This window comes from Plenodomus lingam (assembly GCF_022343315.1).
Source record: "Plenodomus lingam strain CAN1 chromosome Unknown contig_21, whole genome shotgun sequence".
NCBI classification, from domain to species: domain Eukaryota; kingdom Fungi; phylum Ascomycota; class Dothideomycetes; order Pleosporales; family Leptosphaeriaceae; genus Plenodomus; species Plenodomus lingam.
The window spans coordinates 1,197,758-1,218,070 of NW_027093938.1; the positions used below are offsets into that span (position 1 = coordinate 1,197,758).

At 45.5% G+C, this 20,313-nt stretch overlaps 8 protein-coding genes across 8 annotated transcripts; 3 read left to right on the forward strand and 5 right to left on the reverse strand.

The window, feature by feature from the left end:
- Positions 1-534: 534 nt before the first annotated feature.
- Positions 535-1,831, reverse strand: IAQ61_005288 (uncharacterized protein; the record flags this gene model as incomplete). The annotated part of the gene is made up of 2 exons (XM_066096738.1): positions 535-1,349; positions 1,828-1,831. 2 exons carry the CDS (start codon positions 1,829-1,831, stop codon positions 535-537), a joined length of 819 nt encoding a protein of 272 aa, XP_065953433.1.
- Positions 1,832-1,874: 43 nt separating this feature from the next.
- IAQ61_005289 (uncharacterized protein) lies at positions 1,875-2,153 on the forward strand (the record flags this gene model as incomplete). Its single annotated transcript, XM_066096739.1, has 1 exon — positions 1,875-2,153. One exon carries the CDS (start codon positions 1,875-1,877, stop codon positions 2,151-2,153), a length of 279 nt encoding a protein of 92 aa, XP_065953434.1.
- A 928-nt stretch (positions 2,154-3,081) lies between these two features.
- On the reverse strand, positions 3,082-4,242 carry IAQ61_005290 (uncharacterized protein; the record flags this gene model as incomplete). The annotated part of the gene is made up of 1 exon (XM_003842887.1): positions 3,082-4,242. One exon carries the CDS (start codon positions 4,240-4,242, stop codon positions 3,082-3,084), a length of 1,161 nt encoding a protein of 386 aa, XP_003842935.1.
- A 796-nt stretch (positions 4,243-5,038) lies between these two features.
- On the reverse strand, positions 5,039-5,839 carry IAQ61_005291 (uncharacterized protein; the record flags this gene model as incomplete). Its single annotated transcript, XM_003842886.2, has 3 exons — positions 5,660-5,839; positions 5,410-5,469; positions 5,039-5,285 (listed from the first exon to the last, which is right to left on the reverse strand). Exons 1-3 carry the CDS (start codon positions 5,830-5,832, stop codon positions 5,039-5,041), a joined length of 480 nt encoding a protein of 159 aa, XP_003842934.1. The 5' UTR covers positions 5,833-5,839.
- Positions 5,840-7,366: 1,527 nt separating this feature from the next.
- Positions 7,367-10,430, reverse strand: IAQ61_005292 (uncharacterized protein). Its single transcript, XM_003842885.2, has 2 exons — positions 8,684-10,430; positions 7,367-8,617 (listed from the first exon to the last, which is right to left on the reverse strand). Exons 1-2 carry the CDS (start codon positions 9,086-9,088, stop codon positions 7,892-7,894), a joined length of 1,131 nt encoding a protein of 376 aa, XP_003842933.2. The 5' UTR covers positions 9,089-10,430; the 3' UTR covers positions 7,367-7,891.
- Positions 10,431-16,696: 6,266 nt separating this feature from the next.
- IAQ61_005293 (uncharacterized protein) lies at positions 16,697-17,008 on the forward strand (the record flags this gene model as incomplete). The annotated part of the gene is made up of 1 exon (XM_066096740.1): positions 16,697-17,008. One exon carries the CDS (start codon positions 16,697-16,699, stop codon positions 17,006-17,008), a length of 312 nt encoding a protein of 103 aa, XP_065953435.1.
- A 224-nt stretch (positions 17,009-17,232) lies between these two features.
- IAQ61_005294 (uncharacterized protein) lies at positions 17,233-17,677 on the forward strand (the record flags this gene model as incomplete). Its single annotated transcript, XM_003842883.2, has 2 exons — positions 17,233-17,305; positions 17,527-17,677. Exons 1-2 carry the CDS (start codon positions 17,259-17,261, stop codon positions 17,675-17,677), a joined length of 198 nt encoding a protein of 65 aa, XP_003842931.1. The 5' UTR covers positions 17,233-17,258.
- A 1,436-nt stretch (positions 17,678-19,113) lies between these two features.
- Positions 19,114-19,839, reverse strand: IAQ61_005295 (uncharacterized protein; the record flags this gene model as incomplete). Its single annotated transcript, XM_066096741.1, has 1 exon — positions 19,114-19,839. One exon carries the CDS (start codon positions 19,837-19,839, stop codon positions 19,114-19,116), a length of 726 nt encoding a protein of 241 aa, XP_065953436.1.
- Positions 19,840-20,313: the final 474 nt, after the last annotated feature.

A 20,313-nucleotide genomic window follows, 5' to 3' on the forward strand; every position in this document is an offset into this window, starting at 1 on the left:
TTCCTCCTTGCACCTGTCTCTTTGTTCTTCCCTCTCGGCAAGGCATGTTCCGAACTTCCATGCTATAAGGCTGAGCAACATGACGTCATGTAGTTGTACTCTGCCTCCTATCCTCGAGAGGAAGAAGCAGTGTAGAGTGTAGAGCACGTGTAGAGAGGGAACAAGTAAGTGCGAGTAAGCAATGTTATTCGTTAGGGTGAGTGAACTGGATAGCCACAGCATCTTGTCTGGTTCGCTGTCTCCCAGAACCATGTAATCCACCCAATGCAGTAATTCTGAACCCCCTACCCCCCAAAGAAAAAGGGAAACAGACGCCCCTTCCCACCCAATCAAGTTTTGAAAGCGTTGTAACAACACTCTGGTATCATAATCCTAAACATTCCATCCTCCAAACCAAAAAGAGCAAGACAAAGAAGAAGAGAAGAAGAGAAGAAGAGAAGGAGAAAATCAAAACCCCTGCCATCCATTGTCCCACATATCAAAATCCCTCTCTCTCTCTCTCTCTCTCTCCCATCCCCACCAGACTCTCCTACCTCAAGCAAACAAGCCACTTCCCAACGCCATCCACGCCAACATGCCCGACACCATCAGCAACATGAATGCAACGACAAACATGGCCACAATCTTCTCCACGTCGTGCCTCACATCGTCTACTCGATCGCCATTTTCATCCCAGTCTGCCTCCTCGTCGTAATTCTCGCGCGGTAGGTAGACGTGGTGGGGGCGCACATAGTGGACAAGTACTCCGCGCTGGGATTGGATGTGACGAGCATCGCAGATGGCGACCGAGTACGAGGGCGGCGCTTCGAGAGGGTACAGATCTTGCGGGCCAAGGTCGTGTGGGTCGGGATGGACGAAGAGCTGTGCGAGGGGGACGTCGTCGTCGTCGTCGTCGTCGTCGTCGTCGTTTGGCGTGGGGAGCGTCGAGGCGTTGGTACAAGGGTGGGTGTGGGGTGGGAGGTCAATGTGGTGGGTTTGTGGGGTGTAGATTGATGAAGTTTGCGGCGCAATGGTATGCGTGGTGGGTATTATGGCGGTGGGTGGTGTCTGTGGGCCGTCCTGGTAGGGTTCTTCGTGTGTGTACCGGTAGGCTGGTGGTTGTGGCTCGTGGTGCTGTTCTAGGGTGGGGGGCTTGATGGCCGAACTGTCTTGAGAGGGCGTAAGGGATGTGCTGCGTGAGTGTTGCCTCGCGTCGCTGTATCGTTCTATATCGGTGTTCTGGAATGTAGTGTGAGCTCCACCATTTGCCCAATCCACCACCCAACCCTCGACATACCTCCATGTTGTAATCCAATGAACAAAAAATTCCAACCTCGATTTTAATGGCCCAAATCCAAATCCCAGTATTCCTCAAATAAATGCCAATGTCTTCCCACTATATCCCACACTTGTCTACAATCACAGTCGCATGAAACCAAGCTGCTTGCGGAAAGGAGAGGTACCGGTAAGCAGGGTCAAGCAGGTCCTGTTAGCAGCGAGAAGGATTGGAATCCACAGCGATCAAGCGGAGAAGCGAAAAGAGGCATCAAGCAGCTGCAGCCAGCAGAAGTGCCGCTGCCGCCTATGTATCGCCGCGGCGCATTTGGGGGGTGGGTGGGATGAACCCCCGACTTTCTGGACTGTGCTTGCTGTACCGGTACCATCGTGGGTCCAAAAGGAAGAGCGCGGTGCATTGGGCGGGTGTGGCTGGTGCCTACGGTAGGTTAGGGAACACTACGGTACCTGGCCAGGTACGCGGGGGGTTGTCCCCTCAGGCCCCCCGTGACAGTTCGTCATCGGCCGCATTCAAAGACCTGGATTGTACAGTAAAGTCGCCAGCTACCGTACCCATGTGCTATACCGGTACCTACCGTATCCTCTAGGTCGTGCGGAGCATGCCAACGACAGTATCAAGTCCAAACGCAAAGGGTTCAGAGTTCATCCCACCTACTTTACCGGTCCCGGAAACGTTACCGGAAACGGGAATAAGCGACAAGAGCACCGCCACAGCATCGAAACTCGACAATCGAATGCTACCTACCTACCACTCCCTCGAAATTCCTCCACCACGAAACAGTTCCTCAACGCGTTTTGCGCCCAAAATAGGCACCGCTCGGCAGTACTTGGGCTCATCCATGTCCTCCCTGTACCAAATCTTCCTCGGTCATTGGTGATGCCACGGTGCTGGTGAGAATAGGAGTAATCACGGGACTACTGCGGTTATTGCAAACGAAGACTGCTCAAGGCTTGAACTTACTCTATCGGGGCTTTCGCTATTACTCTCGTGTGCAAAATGAGGACGTCGCAACCTGATCGACGGCAATGTCTCCACCATGTCTCCACTCCCATGCGGTGGTCTCTGTTGAATGGGCTCTGAACGTGGTCGAAATACTCTGCACCGTACCATGATCGACTAGGCAAGTGACCCTGAGAGGAAGGATGGCTGCTTTTGGGAATCGCGCTGACAACACCTACCGGTAACCCACGTTCTGCCCTAAGAATGTTCGGATCAATCTAACCGCTGACCCAACAGTGTGTACAGCGTCAGCACTATGGCTCCAATCTCATCAGACCCCACCACTTTAGAAAGCACACTGAGATCCAGAGGGTCTCCAAGCGCCGTCTAGCTGCATTAATCTCACTGCATGGGTACCAGTGCATCCATCTTCCCAACTACCACAAAGCAGACTCAAATCTAACCGCATCCCAATACAAACTTTTCGAGGCACTATATCTCCATGAAGGCTCGCCCCTGGATTCCAACATAGGAAAAAGGGAGATTGTGGGAACTAGCAGGATGTAATCAAGGTAAATTTAGACTACTTCATAACATGAAAATTGACGACAGATTCCAGAGATTCCAGAAATATCAAAATTACGGAGAAATATCGCCCCATTCTCTCCATTTTTTTTAAAGTGTCCAATGGGAATTGCGTCAACAGCCTCTCAAGGCCTTAACTCGCCTTGACATAAACTATCCCTTTTGCATTGGGAACTCTTCTCGCAAACCCTACGCGGGCGGAAACCCATTGCCATTTTTCTACTCAGCTACCTCAGCAACCCCTCGCTCATGCTGCAAGACGAAGCTCTCCCGTTCTCGGCCTATGAATGGCCTATGGAGTGGTAAGCTGAGTCGGCACATGACTTTGGGGTGTCAGGCAATAGTGTCATATTACTGCCCTCTGACCACGCGCTGGACGAATCCCCCGGAGAGAAGGTGATATCATAGTTGCACACTTCCCCATCCGTCTCCCCTCCATCTTCACCACCGCTCTCGTTCTCCGGGAACTGCCCAAGCAAGAATCCTTGATCCATCGGTCGTACCTCCTGGATGTTGTCATTGACGTGTTCAACATCACCGTTCCCCGTAGGTTCTGTCGGGTACAATGGCAAGCCTGAGAACACGAGAGACGGGATCCGTGGTGGGCACGATGGCAGACTCATGCAGTCTTCCGCATCGATGGAGGTAGTCGGAGCTTTAAGGATGGGCGTGAGCTCTGAACGCTCAAAGGAAAGGGGTCGAGGGGGGTGTGCAGAAAGGGTTCGTGTGCCTTGCCACGCGTGTGATGTAACGAGAAACGGCAGCTCCACGTATGCACAGCTTTCTACATCCTGGACTTGAGCCTGGAGTGGGTGATCCTGATAGTAAGAATCTGCCTCACCACCAGGATGATGATTCAAGTCGCAGTTCAAAGCGTGTTTGAACGCCTGCTCTTCTACCACTGGCGCGAGTCGCCTACGAGGTACACGCGGACGGCGTACCAGCGGATTGGGGTTCGAAGCAGGCTTCTGTGGCCGAGAGAAGCGTGTATCTCGTACACGAGTACCTTCTGCGCGGGTCATGCGCTCCTGTCGGACCACAGCACATGGTGGAGGGATGGGGGCTTCGGGCAAAGAAGAGGGATCCAAGGCCTCCTGTGGCAGGGGAGGCAACGGCTTGTCCTTCTGGCTTTGAGCCGGCGATACTAGTGGCGGCTGCTCAGTGTGTCGCCGGAGTGAGAAAAGGGAAGAAAAGAAGGATGATACATGCGGGACGCATGCATGTTTCTCGGTGGTGATGCCGCGCGTGCTCGTTGGCGCATTTTGAGGCAGCGCACGCATGACCATGGGTGGCTCACGAGGGGTCAGCTCCCATTCTGGAGCATCTTCAACTGTGGCTATGCTGAATCGTTCGTGGAACTTAGCTTTGCCGGGGACATGGTGTCCGGGCCGAGCGGCTGCCTGTGGCCACTGGCGAGTGAAGGTTTGTGGTGTGGATTGCATGTTTGCAATGATTGTTGTTTTAGTAGTTTAGATGTTCTAAACTCTTTCGGAAATGGGTGAACAAGGTTGGTTGAGGTTTTGATATTGCAGAATGCAGTGATCTGGGGAAAAGCCAAAGGGAGCATGATGAACCTCTGTATATCATCCGGCGAATCTGAAGATGTAGGTGAACATCGCGCTCGTGCACACTTGTGAAAGTACCAAGCGGGCATCTGGTGGCAACAAGTGGACATTATGTGGGCACGGTGTAGTGAAGGGATGATGGGGAGTGAAAGTTCGGGTAAGTCCTATGTATCACATGATCAGGTAGTATATAATGGTGAGGACACTGTGTGGAAACAGAGTTCGACGAGGTTCTATGGTAATTTTTGTCACTTGGGTGTGATGGACTGCGTCAATGTCTTGAGTTTCTTACACCAAACATGTGGTATGTTGTGAACTGTCTTCGGTTTTCACAGTGTCAGACATTTAGGTTGTCGTGCACTCACTGGAGTTTACTCGTTCACTCAAAACGGTACCAAGTACGACTAGAGTGCAAACGATATTGCACGAGCAAAATATTGGGTATCCATGTTGTTTTACATAAATCTACCATGGTAATAACATATGGCCAGGCACTTCCATTCACCCCCGAGCTGCTCAAGGCAGACCTCATCCGTTGTCAGGCCACAACATGTTCGAAAACGAACCAGCAGAGTACCGGCCATTTCGGTCTCTGGCTGAATGGTACAAACTGTAGGATCTGGCGCTGCCGGACCTCTTTGTTAAAAGGAGGCGATCAATTGCCAAAGCAGCTTTACTTGGAAAACTTCTTCAAACTGCCAAAGATAACCTGCAGTCGAATCGAAAGAACTTGGAAGGACTTCTGGTGGCAGAAGACGCAGTGATCCCGGCAAAAGTCTGGAAAGCAGCCAAAGACGCTGTTGAAGAAGACTGCGAGAAGCGGGGTAGTCTCACTTTGATGAGCATCCCCGAATTTGTCTTTGAAGTCGAGCAGTGTGTGGGATATACTCAGAAGTGGCCGTGGTACGGCGAGGGACAGTCTTGTAGCTATCAGTAGCTACCGTTACCTCCCCATGACCAGGCTCCCAAATTAAGGCTTCTTATTTTGATATAATGACTTTTACATCAATCCTGCACTCATTGCATCGTGATCATACGGCCTACAGTACCGGCCAATAGAATGATAAGCCCACCAGGAACTTCTCGAATTCCAGTCCAGCGGTTCTGAACGGGCATCAGTGCTACGGACAGACGCCAAAATAAACCGCCGTCCCCGCGAACCTTCTCCGCGTAGATCCCCTTGACCTACGAGCTAGCGTATCGTACTCGGTAGGGAGGCAGGTAGGTAGGTAGGTAGTGGTAGGTAGTAGTAGGTAGTCAAAGCAAGGTGTTCCATGAATGCAGTGGCACCCACCCCACCAGCCTCTCCAGAATACGGTTATCGCCATGCCGATCGTTGTGCGCAAGACAAACGGTGAGCAGGAATTGGGATTGGGATTGGGATGGTGAAGGGCGAGGATCTGAAGGGTTGAGTAGATGATAGATGGGGGGTTGAGCATTGGCAATCACAGTCGTGTAGATGGGCATTGTTTCTCTGCACATGCTATTGCTATGTCATCTGTGTGGTACGGTGCCTACCGTACGGTAGGCTGGGAAGATAACAGCATAACATCCCCCTCCACATACCGTGGACACCCAGCCCCGAGATGAGCTTCCCAAGCCAGCCCACCGTCGTACACCGCGTGTTTGAGAAAGCGCATGTGCAGGCGTCGTACGCTGTCGTTTCAACCACGGACTTTGGTGCGGGTGTTGATTGTGTGCACGAACTTGGCTCTTGAGGTGGGCTGCAACAGGCTGCAACGATTAGGAGAGTGAGTGGGGTACCGGTAGATAGCACCCATGGTGGGTGTAGTGCTATATACATTGTACAATAGGTATATGCAGACATACTGTACCTACTGAGCACAGTAGGTATGTGTGTGTGATGAAAGTGACCAACATACATGAGCAAGGCTAGGTACGGTACCGTGGGGAGAGGTTCAACGATTCAAGATGTGTCCATACCGCACCCATACCGGTACCTACCCATACCCAAGCCACATGCAAATCACATCCCCACATGTCTCACCCAACAAGCCCCTACCAACAATTTCTCCTCCCGCACAAACCCACTCCTCACGCACTTTTGTCATGACTTGTGCAGCCATCCGCATCACATCACACGTGAATCTCCTCTGTACAATTTCCCTACCATCGCCTGATAATGTCTTACAACCCCCTCATTCCCCTTGACCCCCGCATATATCTCAACATTGTCTAACACTGTCTTACAGTGACACAAACACCCCCCTCCCCCACACGCACACACACACGCACACACACCTCGAAGCTGGGAAATTGGGGGATTTCATCAGGTGGGGAAGGAGATGGGTACAACCCCCCGACCTACATCATGCTATCATGCTATGGATACTAGATGGACAAATAGGAACGGGTAGGTATCGGCAGTCACGCCATGATGCAGCTTGTTGAAACATGTGCATGATTGTGCCAGGGATCGTTTGTGTGGGCATCTAGACCCTGGGTCTTGGGTTGGGGCCGGGGAGGGTGTGGCTGGCGCTAGGTAGGTATGTGTTTGTGAGTAGGTCGTTTTTTTCTTCATGGATTTCATGGATAGATGACCAGTACCGGTACGGTAGGTATACCTCTGTGTGTGTGTGTCTCTATGATTTCCTCGACAAAGACATCAACAATTCTCTACAACAATCTACTGTACTCCTCGTACGAACACGCATGTGCAAGAGTATGCGCATACGTGGAACAAAACCTATACCTGCATGCATCCATGTGTTCGTCTCCAAGCGTGATCAATGTGTGTACATGCATGTCTACACAACTAACATCTGCCATGTGCAGTGGCTACAAAAAAGGGCCGAGGGAGAGCCGCGGGGTGCGCGACGAGGCTGAACGGGGGCCTTGCGACCAGTCGGCTAGATCGTCTTCCATTACATGCATTACATGGGGTAGAGTAGGGATTAGCTTGCTTCGTCGCCTTCGCTTGAGACCTGCACCGCCGTCCTCTGGTGGTGGTGTGTGTGTGTGTCTGTGTGTGTGTGTGTGGGTTTTTCTTTTCGGGATTGCCGTACTGTACCATGGCATGACTGTGGGTGTCGCTACCAAAGTCTCGTCTGCGCAAGCCTCAACATCTTGCTTTGGGCTAGACGATGGATAACTTCATGACGTGGCAGGAAGGGGGTTTCATTTGTTTGATCGAGGATAGGTCATGGTGGTATTAGAAATCTTTTATATCTGACTAGATAGCGGTGTCTCGACATGTATGTGGAATTGCATTGGTAAGAACAAAGTTGTAGGAAAGGGTATAAGTGGTGAAGAACGTAGTCATGAGGTTTTGGAAAATCAAAAACTCCAGCTACGCATGCCGAACCAAACGCCAGTGATGCCTGGGATATCTGTATGCCCGTTTGTGTCCGCCCCAGCCCCCCTCTATCGAATGCAGATGCAGAACAAAAGACGTAGCAAAATGATAGGAAAAGTGTACAGTGTGCCGTGTGGATGTGGTCTGTCGACAAAGTGCGGGATGCACCAGGCCGGTGGAAGTTTGCCCATACTTTGTACAGCGCTGCCCTCATCGACGGAAGACGCTCAAAAAGCTCTTCCGCTTGCCGATGCCTGGCGCAGGTGCCTTGTCGGCGGGAATGGGCGGCGGAGTGAAAGCCGCGAGCGAGTTGGATGGCTTGTTGCACTTGGACAGCGTCGGTTCCGACTTCTTGTGGCCGACCTTGCTATCCACCTTTGCAGATGCAGGCTCGGTGATGCCCTTTTCATTCATGGCTATGCCCGAGTCGAGTGGTCCGTCAGCAGGAATCGAAGACGAGACGACTGCTCTTGGGTCCTGGTTAGCCTTGGAACTCTTGCGAGAGAGCGCCATGCTACTCTTTGCCTTGTACATGGCCGATTTCCGCGAGGCCTTGGTCACCACGCGCTTGACATTGCTGCCCGACTCTTCTGCATGCTGGCGCTCCAATCGCTCAATTTCGCCGAGAATGGTCATGCCGTTCATGGCAAGACTGTCTTCGGGAATGGGCAGGAACTTGATGATGCCGCGTTCTGGCGATACGCCAATGGACTCGGCCATGAACGTCTGGATCATGGCGGCATTGCGTTTGTTGGTCGTGGGTTGAAGTTGGACGGGGAGGGCGTTGATGGCGAGAATGTAGGTGGGCTCAAAGGAACCGCCAAGCAGCAGGCAGGCCGAGTGATTGACGGTAATCATAATGCTTGTTTCCGGACGTTGATAGCGCGTCGAGAGATGATGCGACAAGTCGGTGACTAGGGTGTATTCGTCCTTGATCTACGTTGGGTTAGTCTTTCGATGCAAAATGTGGAGCCTGGCGCGAGATGGAGAGGGAAGACGTACGATCACGTTCGTCCGCAGCTCAGCCACTATTGGAGCATCCTTGGTAACGCGATCGCGAGCCGACGAAGGAATGCCATCCTTGTAGGAAAACGAATCCTCGTAGAACTGTGCGCGGGAACGGGAGGATCTGGGACGCAATGAACCGGTGGCATCGCCAGTGGTGCCTCGACCCATGGGATGCAGATGGCGGGAGTCGTCGTGGTCGACATCTTGAACGGAGCGAGGGGTGGATGCAAAGGAAAAGGTGGATTGTGCAGGTGAGAGCTGCTCGCCCACCTTTTCTGGCGATAGCAGGGACACGCCTGCGGGCATGGGGAACTGGTTGTTACCCGAGTAGGTCGAGGTAGAGGAGGGACGGGACATTTTGGTTTGCGTCGACGTCGAATGGTTGACGGAGTGTGGCATGGCCGGGGGGCGGTGATGTTGTGGATGGGGGACGAGAAGAAAGCAAAAAAAAAAAGGTGATGTTTGTATAGGTACAGCGGTTGGGAAGAAGGGAGGTGTGTTTGGCTGTGAGGGGAGCCGTGAATTCCAAAGGTCGATGTTTGGATTGGCTTTGTCTGGGAAAGTGGGCTACTGTGCAACCTGCAGGAGCGCGGATCCCAGAGTGGACTGACTGGCTCGTCTAGAGTGAGGTTGAGTTTTGGTGGGCGAGACGTGCTCGTATCAGAGAGGTGGGTGTTATCTTGAAGACCAATGCAGGCTGCGGGCGGGGAGGGGGTGCTTTGTTGTGTGGGTGTGTGCGGGTGTGAGAGGTGAGATGGGGTGGGTGAATGGGTGGGTACAGCAGAGGTGCGTGCAGTTGAGAACCACAGCGGTATGGCGGTAGTGGTAGTGGTAGTGGTAGTGGTGGTAGTGGTGGTAGTGGTGGTAGTGGTGGTAGTGGTGGTAGTAGTGGTAATGGTAGTGGTAATGGTAGTGGTAGTGTTAAGAATGCTGGTGGCCGAGAATGAACAGCCGTGTGGAGGGTCGGGCGTGGATTGCGGTGGACGGTAGACTGTATGGCGATGTGTTGAATGGTTTGTGTGCGTGTGTTGTGTGTGCGTGTGTGCTTGTTGCTTCAACAAAAGGGAAGCGACGACTTGACGACTTGTTGACGACGACAATGGCAACGACGTCTGGGTGTGGTGCAAAAAGGTCGTGGTAAACTCAGCCAACCAGCAGGCCCAAGAGCGAGAGCCGGTGTGGGATGGAGATATATAAGCTGCCCTACCGGTACCTGTCTGCCTTCTCTCACCCACCTACACACCCAATCTACCGCCGAGAGTGCGTGGCCTAAACGACACTACCTACTACCAAGCCTGACCCTACCACCACCTAGACTACAGCAGACCGCAGTACCGCCTGCACGTCTCGCCGCGCCTGAAGGCTTACTACACTCTCGCGCAATGTGCATCGGGTAGGAGGTTGTAGAGGGACCAGGGATACAATGGACCAGCATCACGCGGACGCCATTCCCCTTGAGAGCGTCCGCAGCAAGCATCCTGGTGGCATCTAGTCACTGGTCACTGGTGGCATCTGGTGGTGGCATGCATGGTTGTTGGCATTTGGGTGGCAGGGGAACTAGTGATCTGACGTTTGGCATGCTTGTTCTCGGCTGTGCGCGCTTCAAGACGCCAGGTGGATAGGGTGGATTGAGATTGCTAGTCTGTGGTGGTGGTGGCATGTCATATAACCATGGGTTTAGCGTCGGGCGACTTGGGCTTTACTCTAAGTAGTTAGAATATCCCTGTAGGTTCAAGTCCACGTCACAGCGGCAAATTTTTATAGTTATATAAACTAGCCTATAGTTAAGTATAAATTAGGGTAATTTAAGTAAGTAAATATAGTTTTTATTACTATCTTTTTTAAATATATTCTAAACCTATTCTTAATAATATATAGGTGTTCCTAAATACTATACTAGAGTTTAGTATAGTAGTACTAGATAATATATCTAAACTAGATAGTAATATTAGAGATAAATTTAGGTAACTATATAAAGTGCTAGAGGAGGATAGTAGTAGTAGTATTAAGGAAGTAAGTAAAAGTAAATAGAATAAGTTTAGAATAGGTTAGTAATATATTATAGGGGCATAATATATACCTTACTTATAGTAATAGTTAAGGACTACTACTTATACTAGTAATTATTAAGTATATAGCTATTCTCCTAGTATACCCTTAATTATATAGCTAAGGGTATAGGTATATAATACTAGTTTAGTAATATAAAGATAGCTCTTACCTAATAAGAGAAGAGGTGCTTATATAGGCTATATAAGTAACACGTTAAGAACATGTTCTTAAATTATTCTAATTCTAGCAGGTATAATACTCCTACTAGTCTATCTATCTTAATAGGCCTATAACTTTACTATTCTTTAATAGCTAGCTAGTAAGCTAGTATAAATACTAATACTCTAGGGTAAAAGTATATAAGTATCTTAAGAACACGTTATAAACATGTTCTTATTATATTATTAATAACGCATTATATAATTAGATCTAAACCTTAAAAAGTATAGTACCTAAGAAAATTTTATAAAGAGAACTATAAATAAGAAGCTATTATTATAGCCTTATTAAGCGCTTCTCTTTAAGGATTTATAAGGACTACTAGGTATCTTATTATCCTATAATAAGGACTATAGTAAATTAGGTAGGGAGCAAAACTTAAATATATTTAAAATATATTAATAATAAGTTAGTAAATTATAGAATAGGCTTAACTATATATTAGCTATTAGAACTATAGCCTAATATCTGCTACTAGGAAAAAATATTATTTTAGTTAGGTACTACTAGAGGTAGACTCTATATATCTATAAGGTCTTCTAACTAGGGAGATATTAAATCTTTCTAGTAGTCCTGCTTTATATTCTGTGGTTAAGCTATAGTTAAGCTAGATAAAGAAGTGTAGTAGGCATATTATAACCTATTCCTAACATATTCCTAACATATTCTAGGTATTAATTATCTATAAGGGTAAGGATCTCTGTTTAAAATCCTATATAAAGTTACCTTCTAAGTAATTATACTAATAGATATAGTAGTAATACCTTTTTTTACTATTATTTCTTTTAGTATATATATATATACCTCCTCCTCCCTTAATACTATCTAATAGTAATATTAAGGAAGTAGTAAAGGTGTTATAGCCTATGCTTACTCTATAGCTTATATAATATAAGTTATTTGTAACCTATTATAAATATATTCCTAACTTATTATAGCCTAGTTCCTAAACTTAACCTAGCTCTAAACCTATCTCTAACTTAAAGGTTTCTATTCTATTAAAGAAATATATATTAGCTTTATAAATAAAGATAAAATCTTGCGTATTATAAAGCGTGAAAAGCTTCTATAGTTCTTATTTAAGAGTAGCCTTAGAGGAGTATACTATAAGTAGAGGATAAAGTATTAGGATCCTAAAACTATATATAGTATAAGAGAATAGGTTTAGAATATATTACTAATACGTTACTATAGGCGTATATATAGCAAATCTTTATATTAAGCTTAAGTAACTTAATTATTTACCTTTTTAAAGAGTAGGCATTAATTCTATTAGATTAAGACATATTCTAGATAGATATATTATATAAGAGGTTATATAGGGCATAGGCAGAGATTCTAATAGTAATCTTCTACCTACAGGAAAAGAAGTGTATATATTAAGAATAGGTTTATAACACGTTTCTAACACGTTATAGTTATTATACTTAGCTAAATTATTATAGATAAGGATATAACTAAGATATATTAAGTTGCTATTATTAACTTCTTTTAGAAGTGTAAAGCACTTATAAAAAGACAAGTGTTATAGAGGCATATTTACTTATAGGGATTCTATAGGACTACTATTAATATGTGTAATAAGTAGATAATAGGCAAGTTTTATAGCGCACTATAACCTGTTTATAACATGTTTCTAACTTGTTTCTAGGACTTAGGCGCTATCTCTAGTTAATTAATCCCTATAAGCGTAACTAGCGCTAGCAACTTTAATCTTATATAAGATTTTATTAAGTATATCTATAAAGAAGTATTTATAAAGTATATAAAAGAGAGCTAGATAATACTACCTCTTTACGTCTAAGTAAATTACTATAGGTATTAATAGTAGAGGAATACTTTTAGCTTACTAACCTCCTCTTATATAAGTAAATATATTCTAAACCTATTCTAAACGTGTTCCTAACTTATTCTTATATAATTAGAACACAAACCCTCTAAAGATACCTAAAACTAGGCAATCTATAAGAAAAACCTAGTAATTACTACTAGGATTATATAATGCTATAGTAAAATATTAAAAGAGGTATAGGAAAAACTAGAATCTTATTTAAATATAGCTAAGCAAGTAGGCTAGAAAGGATATAAAACTAGTAAGTATATAAGTATTCTTAAGGCTACTTAGAAGTAAGTTTATAACCTATTCTTAACCTATTAGAATTATATAAGTAATATTATATAGTGTATACTAGATAGATTTATAGGATATAAAAGAGTTTAAAGCCTAGAGCAAGTTTAGAATATACTATAACTATAGAACTCCTAATAGGCTTAAGTAAAGGTACCTTAAAAAGCTTTAGAGGGGAGAAAGTAAGTCTTACGCTAGCATTATATATATTTACTAATTAAAATGTGTTTAGAATATATTTAGAATATATCCTATAATAATAATAATACTCTAGATAATTATAAAGCAAGTCTTGCTATATCTAACTTAACTAGATATATCTTAGTCCTAATAAGAAATAAAAGAGCACGCTTAAAAGCCTAAAGCTAGAGGGTAAGTAGTAGAGTAGTATTAGAAAGAAGTTTACTAGCCCCTTTTCTATCTTCTCTACTACTAGGCTCTTCTCCTCTACTAATAGTAACCTAAAGGTATGCTTTGCAAAACACGTTTATAATATATTCCTAACTTATTATTAGTCTATAACTATAAACTTTATAATAAAAGGCTCTTCTTAGTAATTAGGCTCTAAAGGAGAGAAAAGAAAAGCTAGAGGTAGATAAGGAAGAACTTATATAGAAAAAGGCACTATTTAAATTATAAAAGGCATAGTTTAAACTTAAGAAAGAGATAGCTACTTTTTATATAAAGTAGGGTTAGTCTATAAATATAGTAACTAGTTCCTAACTAGTTTTTAATATATTCTAGTCTATTATATAAGTATATATAAGTAGATAAATATATATTCTTTCTTCTTCTCTTTCTTCTTCTTTCTTCTTATACTCTATAAGAACTTTTTATATTTAAGAGTTTAATACTATTTTATTATCTATCTTTCCTAATATTATTAGATATAACTAGTTAATATAGTCTATAAAGATCTTTTAAAGTTAGTATATAATAGAATATATTAGGAATATATTATAAACTTATTCTAACACTAAGTAGGATTTATACTAGTAATATATTAAGCTTAAGTTACTTCTATCTAATACTAGGGTATTCTCTCCTATAATATCCTACCTAAATAATAGGTGTATAGTATTTCCTAGTAAGCTTTTCTACTAGGCTATTTAGGCTAGATTAGGGGTATAGGAACTTTATAGAGTATATATATATATAAGTTAGAACACATTTATAATATATTAATAACTATTTTAGCGTTGCTTCTCTAATAGAGGTAATCTTATCTACTACCTTAAGAGGTATTATCCTAAGGTTTAAATAGCCCTAGTAAACTATAGTAGAACTATAATATAAGGCATTATAGAAGCAAGGATCTTTTATAGGAGCTTAATAGTAAATACTTAAGAATATATTCTAAATACGTTAATAATATATTCTCTGCTAGTAGAGTAGACTACACTAAGTGCCTCCTCTAAGGTTTAAGAACCCTCTAAGATAGCTAGTCTATAATAAGAAGTAGTAGCTAGAGTAGAGGCTAAAGAGGAAGTAGAGAGTAAAGAAGAGGAGTAAATAGTTACTCCCCTTTACACTATAAATAATATTTAGTAAAAGTAGTAAAAAGGAGATATAAGTCTAGTCTCTTAAAATATATTTAGAATATATTAATAATATATTATAGCTAGACACCTATAAATACTAGATTCTTCTTTAATCTAAGAGACTACTAGAGCTTTATAATACCTATAAAAGTTAAAAGAAAAAGTTATATACTATTAAAGGACCCTATAAAAGTAAATAGTACTTTACTTTTAGTAGATAGAAAAAAAAAGAGAAGAGTAAAGAGTTTATTTTAGTAATTACTACTACCCCTTTAGGTTATATACTATTATATATTATTTATTAGAACCTATTCTTAATACGTTCTTAATGTGTTCCTACTTATTACTATTATTATCTCCCTCCCCCTCTCTAGTATCTTCTTTATCCTCCCTATCCTCCCTAGGCTCTATAAAAGTATACTATAAGTAGAACTAGGTAGTATTCTAGTAGGAATTAGTAAGGTCTATACTAGTATTAAAGTAATAGTCTTAAAATATATTAGGAATAGGTTAATAATATATTATAAATAACTTACTATAGCTAGGATAATTATAAGCGTAGATAGTATAAGGAACCTAATAACCTTAAATCCTTAGTAGGGTAGATATAGTAATAAAGTTAAGCTATAATAAGTTAGTAATATATTTTTAATAGGTTCTTGCAGGCTATACCTTATTACTATTATAGCTAGTGCAAGTCTTCTTCTAAATTATATTTAGGAGGGTATTAGTATTTACTAGGGGGCCTATAATAGCTACTAGCTAGGCTTAGAGAACTTCTATAAAATATATTAGTAATAAGTTTTAAATATATTCTAAATAACTTATAGTAAAGAGTATTCTAGTAATTATATATAATCTTTATATAGAAGTCTATATATATTAGTATAATAAGTTAAGAATAAGTTAATAATATATTTACTCTTTACCTTATAGACCTCTATTATAGAGGGCTAGCTAGTCTTCTTAACCCTACTAACCTTATAGTAGGCTATATTAAGCCTATAATCTTTTTTAGTATAGGTATATAAAGTGCCCCTAGTACCTAGAATAGCCTAAGAATATTAGAACCTATTTAGAATATATTTAGAACCTATTCTTACTTTATATAAGGTACCCTTATTATTAATCTTAGTATAGTAGTAGTGCTCTCTACTCTCTATCTTAACTACCCTATTAGGGCTAACTATAGGCTATACCCTAATATTATCTAGGATGTGGCTAAGGGTAAGGTACTATTAATAGTGCTTCTATAACCTATTAAGAACACGTTCTAAATATATTTTAATCTACTTATATAGGATATAAGGGATACGTTAGTAATAGGTATAGTAGTAGTAGCTTATAGTATTACTAGTATAGAATATATTTAGAATAGGATTAGAATATATTATAAAATCTTATAGTATAATATTTAGTTAACCTCGCTTAGCTAGCTAGTAGAGCTTGGCATAGCCTAACCCTATGCCAAATACAAGTTCACGCAGCGCTAATTCCATGGTCATATAAACTGCGCCCTCTCTGTGGTGCTTGCTTGCAAGTGTGTGGTGTGTCTGTGTGTCTGTGTGTGTGCGGCTATCAGCCGTCCCTGCACGCTTTCAGCACCCTTGTGCTCGGCCTCACCATCCATCATCACCACTACCACTACCACTACCACTACCACTACCACTACCACTACTCTCATGCTCTCATCTTGTCGACGCAGTCACATGACCTCTTCCAACCTTGTCCCATTCCATCCTACCCCAAGCCCAATCGCCCCTGCCGCCCGGCCTTGCTATGAACCCACACACACACACACATACACATACACACACATACACACACACACACACACACACATACACATACACACACACACACACACACATACACATACACACACACACACACACATACAATACCTAATACACTTGCGGTACCTACCCATTGACACACACACACACACACACATGGCTGCTCCTCCTCCAGTGCCCCACTGTCCTCTCGGTCCCTTTCTCCCTTGGCCGCCAGTCTTGCAGACTTCCTCGACGTCACGGGAAGTTGAACATGAGTGTACCATCTGCCATGTCTACACACGTACAGTGTGCTACGAGTATGGTGACAGTGGGTGTGCAACTTACTTCTGGCCCCACCCAACAGCCCGGTCCCCCTCTCCATCCCACCATCACCACCATCACCACCATCAATACCACCACCACCCAGCGACTGACTTTCATCGCTGGACGGGACAGGCAACCCCAGTCCACCATCCAAACCGAGCCCAGCTGTCTCTTTACCCATGAATCCTCCGGTGCATGGCAAGAAGAAGAAAAACAGCATGCCCATGCCCATGCCCATGCCCACGCCATAGGTTTTACAATCTCGACTCTCTCCTAGTCCCCATCGCGCTAACTCAATCGCGGCCCTGGCTCCCTCTCCACCAAGCCCCGTCTGGCCTCGACCCGTCTCTGCTTTGCCATGACAGCCGCTGATCGAGTCTCGATTCCGCATCTACTCTACTAATGCCATCTGCTCTACAGGATCCCTTTTTCCCTTTTTTTTTTCCTTCTCTTCCTGCGTTACGCGAGCTGATCATCCCGCCTGCCACCTGCTCGAATCAGACCCGCCTTGCTTCCACAGCATCTCGATGGCGTCTGCTGAGACCAAAGCACTCCAGATTCCACCCTCTTGCACGTGAGACTCGACCGGCTGTAAGCCGAAGCGGGATGACTTTTCCACTTCGTCAACGGCAATGCTTCGTCCCAGAGCGTCCCGTGAGCGTACAGCCTACTACGGCCTTACCCAGCCGGGGCGCCTGCACTCCGTTTTCAGCGTCAGGCCCACCACCACTCGCGTCACTGGCACAATCGAGGGCCCACCGCCATCATTCCTTTGTTTCTGCACCACGTACCTAGCTCATCTATCTCACGCGCTGCCTGCAGGAAAATCGCAGGAGCCATCGATCTGACTGCAGGCACTGGTACTGGTGTGCGATGGGAGAGCCTTGCCACCCAAGAACATGGCACCCTCCAACAATCTCCACCAACCTCCCAAACCTACACCTAGGGGTCCTGATTCACATTCACATTGACATCCCAACAGCATCCCTTCTCGGCACACTCGATGGCTGCTCTGATAGTTGGCTGCAACGGCCACCAAAAGGAATACAAAAGGGACAAAATAGACTCAGATGTTCGATACTCGAGACACATGTGCTCTCCTGAGCCACCCTTCTGTGACTCGAGTCCTCAACCTTTGTGCCCTATAGAATCAGTCTGTGATGGTCTCGAGCAACACAATCCAATTGCGTCGATGCCGCGCAACAACCAAATCAATCCATCCATCCATTTTCCACTTGCACAAGTCCTTTTTGTTGGTCGCACGGCTACCTCTTTGCCGTGATGCACGTCAGGCTCAGTCAAGATGGAGATGGGGATCTGATGCCACTGCTGTGCAACGATGTACCAAACCGCCGGTAGAAAAGCAGTGCACAGGGAAAGCTCATCTCCCACGCAATCAAATGTCAGCCAGTCGATCTTGAAGCACTTGGCCACTCGTCCCGTGGAACATCTTACTGTGCTCATGGGTAGGTACCTACAGTACTTGCCATTGCCGTACCATACTTGTGCACCGGCGGCCTTGATGTTGCCTTCCTATTACCCCGGCTGCCTAGGACCGACTGCCACCGGCGACACTGTGCACTAGGATGCCATGATTACAGCCGAAAATAAAAATTACACAACCGTGCGGCCCGTTCTTCGCAATCGCTGATCGTTGTACCGAAGATCAAAAAGTACCCAATATCGATCCGAGGCAGTTCCCGGACCCAGGGTCGTTGCCCTTGTTCGCTTCTCTACTTCAAATTACCACCTATCTGATACGTATCTGCGCAACGAATGGGTGGTGATGGCACAACATGCATGCAATACAGCATAGTTACAAGCTGGGTCCCTGTGCCAGCGATGAGCGCTTGAGCCATGATTTAATTATCATCATATAAACGTGCTCCGTATGAGTGAGACGAAGCCTGCTTTTGACCGAAGAGACACAGGAAACGGTCAAGTAGGACGAGTACTCTGGGGGCTTCAATTTACCCATCTGAGATGATCGCTAATTTTCTCGCAAATCCGACGCCGACGATGCGCCGTAAATGTTGCGAGTCCACAAGACGCTTACACCTACTATTTCGAGACGTTGATTACTGTTGTGACGTGTACAGTGGGTATTTTTAGGGCATGTTTGATGATGTGTATGATGCTTCATTTGTTCCAAAGAGTCTGCTATGGGTGTCGCAATGAAGTGAGGTACCTACTTCAGGCAGACGCTGCCTGTTTGGTGCTATCGTGAGCACGTGAGAACGCGTCACCCACAGTCGCGTTCACAAGCGTCGCGACGCCCGCACCGCTCCCCCATCCTCAACCCCACACCTTCAAACACAAATCCACTGCAACGACGATGCCTCCAAAAAATGCAACCACTGGCGCCTCGCGACGTGGCGGCCCTCAGTTCAAGCCCCCCCGTCCCATAAAAGCACCCACTGCACAAACCACCACAGCCAAACGCGGCCCTGCAGCTCCCAAGAAGGTCGCCGCGCCAACGTCACGGGCGGAAACCCAGCCCCAACCCACAGTCATCCTCTCCTCCGGCGACGAGCAAGATGAATTCGACGACGACATCGACATGGACAGTGACGACCTCATGCAAGACGCGCCCATGCGGCCCACCACCGCAAGACCCCCAGCTGCCTCCTTCGCATCCGCCTCACCGTCTATACCAGCACCACTTCTTGCCCGTCTCCTGTATGAGAACTTTGAAAACGAGCAAACGCAGATCCAAAAGGGTGCGATGAATCTGGTGGGAAAGTATCTGGATATCTTTGTGAGAGAGGCATTTGCGCGGGCGAAGCATGAGCGCGAGCTTGCCGTCAAGGGGGGTGGGATTAGTGATGGGTTTTTGCAGGTCGAGGACTTGGAGAAGTTGGCGCCGCAGCTGGTGCTGGACTTTTGAGTGGGGAGTACGCGACGGGGGGAGGGAAGAGGGAAGATTGTGTCACGGTTTGTGGACAACCCGGCTTTGACTGGCGGATGGGGGAATTCGATGTTGAGATGCAGCACCGGATACGGATACCTACGGCGGCTAGCTAGGAAGATGTTCCAAAGATCATCGTTTCCCATTTGCATGTACAGCACATGGACGCGAAATTGGCAGCAGAGGCAGCAGGCAGACATCCTGCTGCTATTCTCCCAGCGCGAAGATGATGGCCATTTAGCGACAGGAGCTGAAACAACAACCCGTCTCCTTTTTGACCAAACCCAGTTTGAACAGCATTCCCTCAGGCTCGTAAAGCAACACGACCGTCAATCACGACATATACAGTAAGCTGGCAGCTGGATCCGAACGCGCGTGGGCCAAACAAAGGACGGGGCCGTCATAGTGTTTGAAACGTTGACAGTGATGCCCGGCTTCCAAGAGACTGATTCGAATGACTTTGCGTACGCAGCATGAAATCCAAAGCTGTACAGACGTTTATCCAATCTCGCAACAGAAGTTTCCGAGTGCTCGCCTAACCGGTTTGGTGATCACCGCGGCTGGCGGCACCCTTGAAGCAGCCTCAAACACCTCCTGGAACGTACCACGCTTTGCAACTCCAACTTCACGATCCAAACAGCGATTATCTGCAAAACGTCGACACACCACCACAG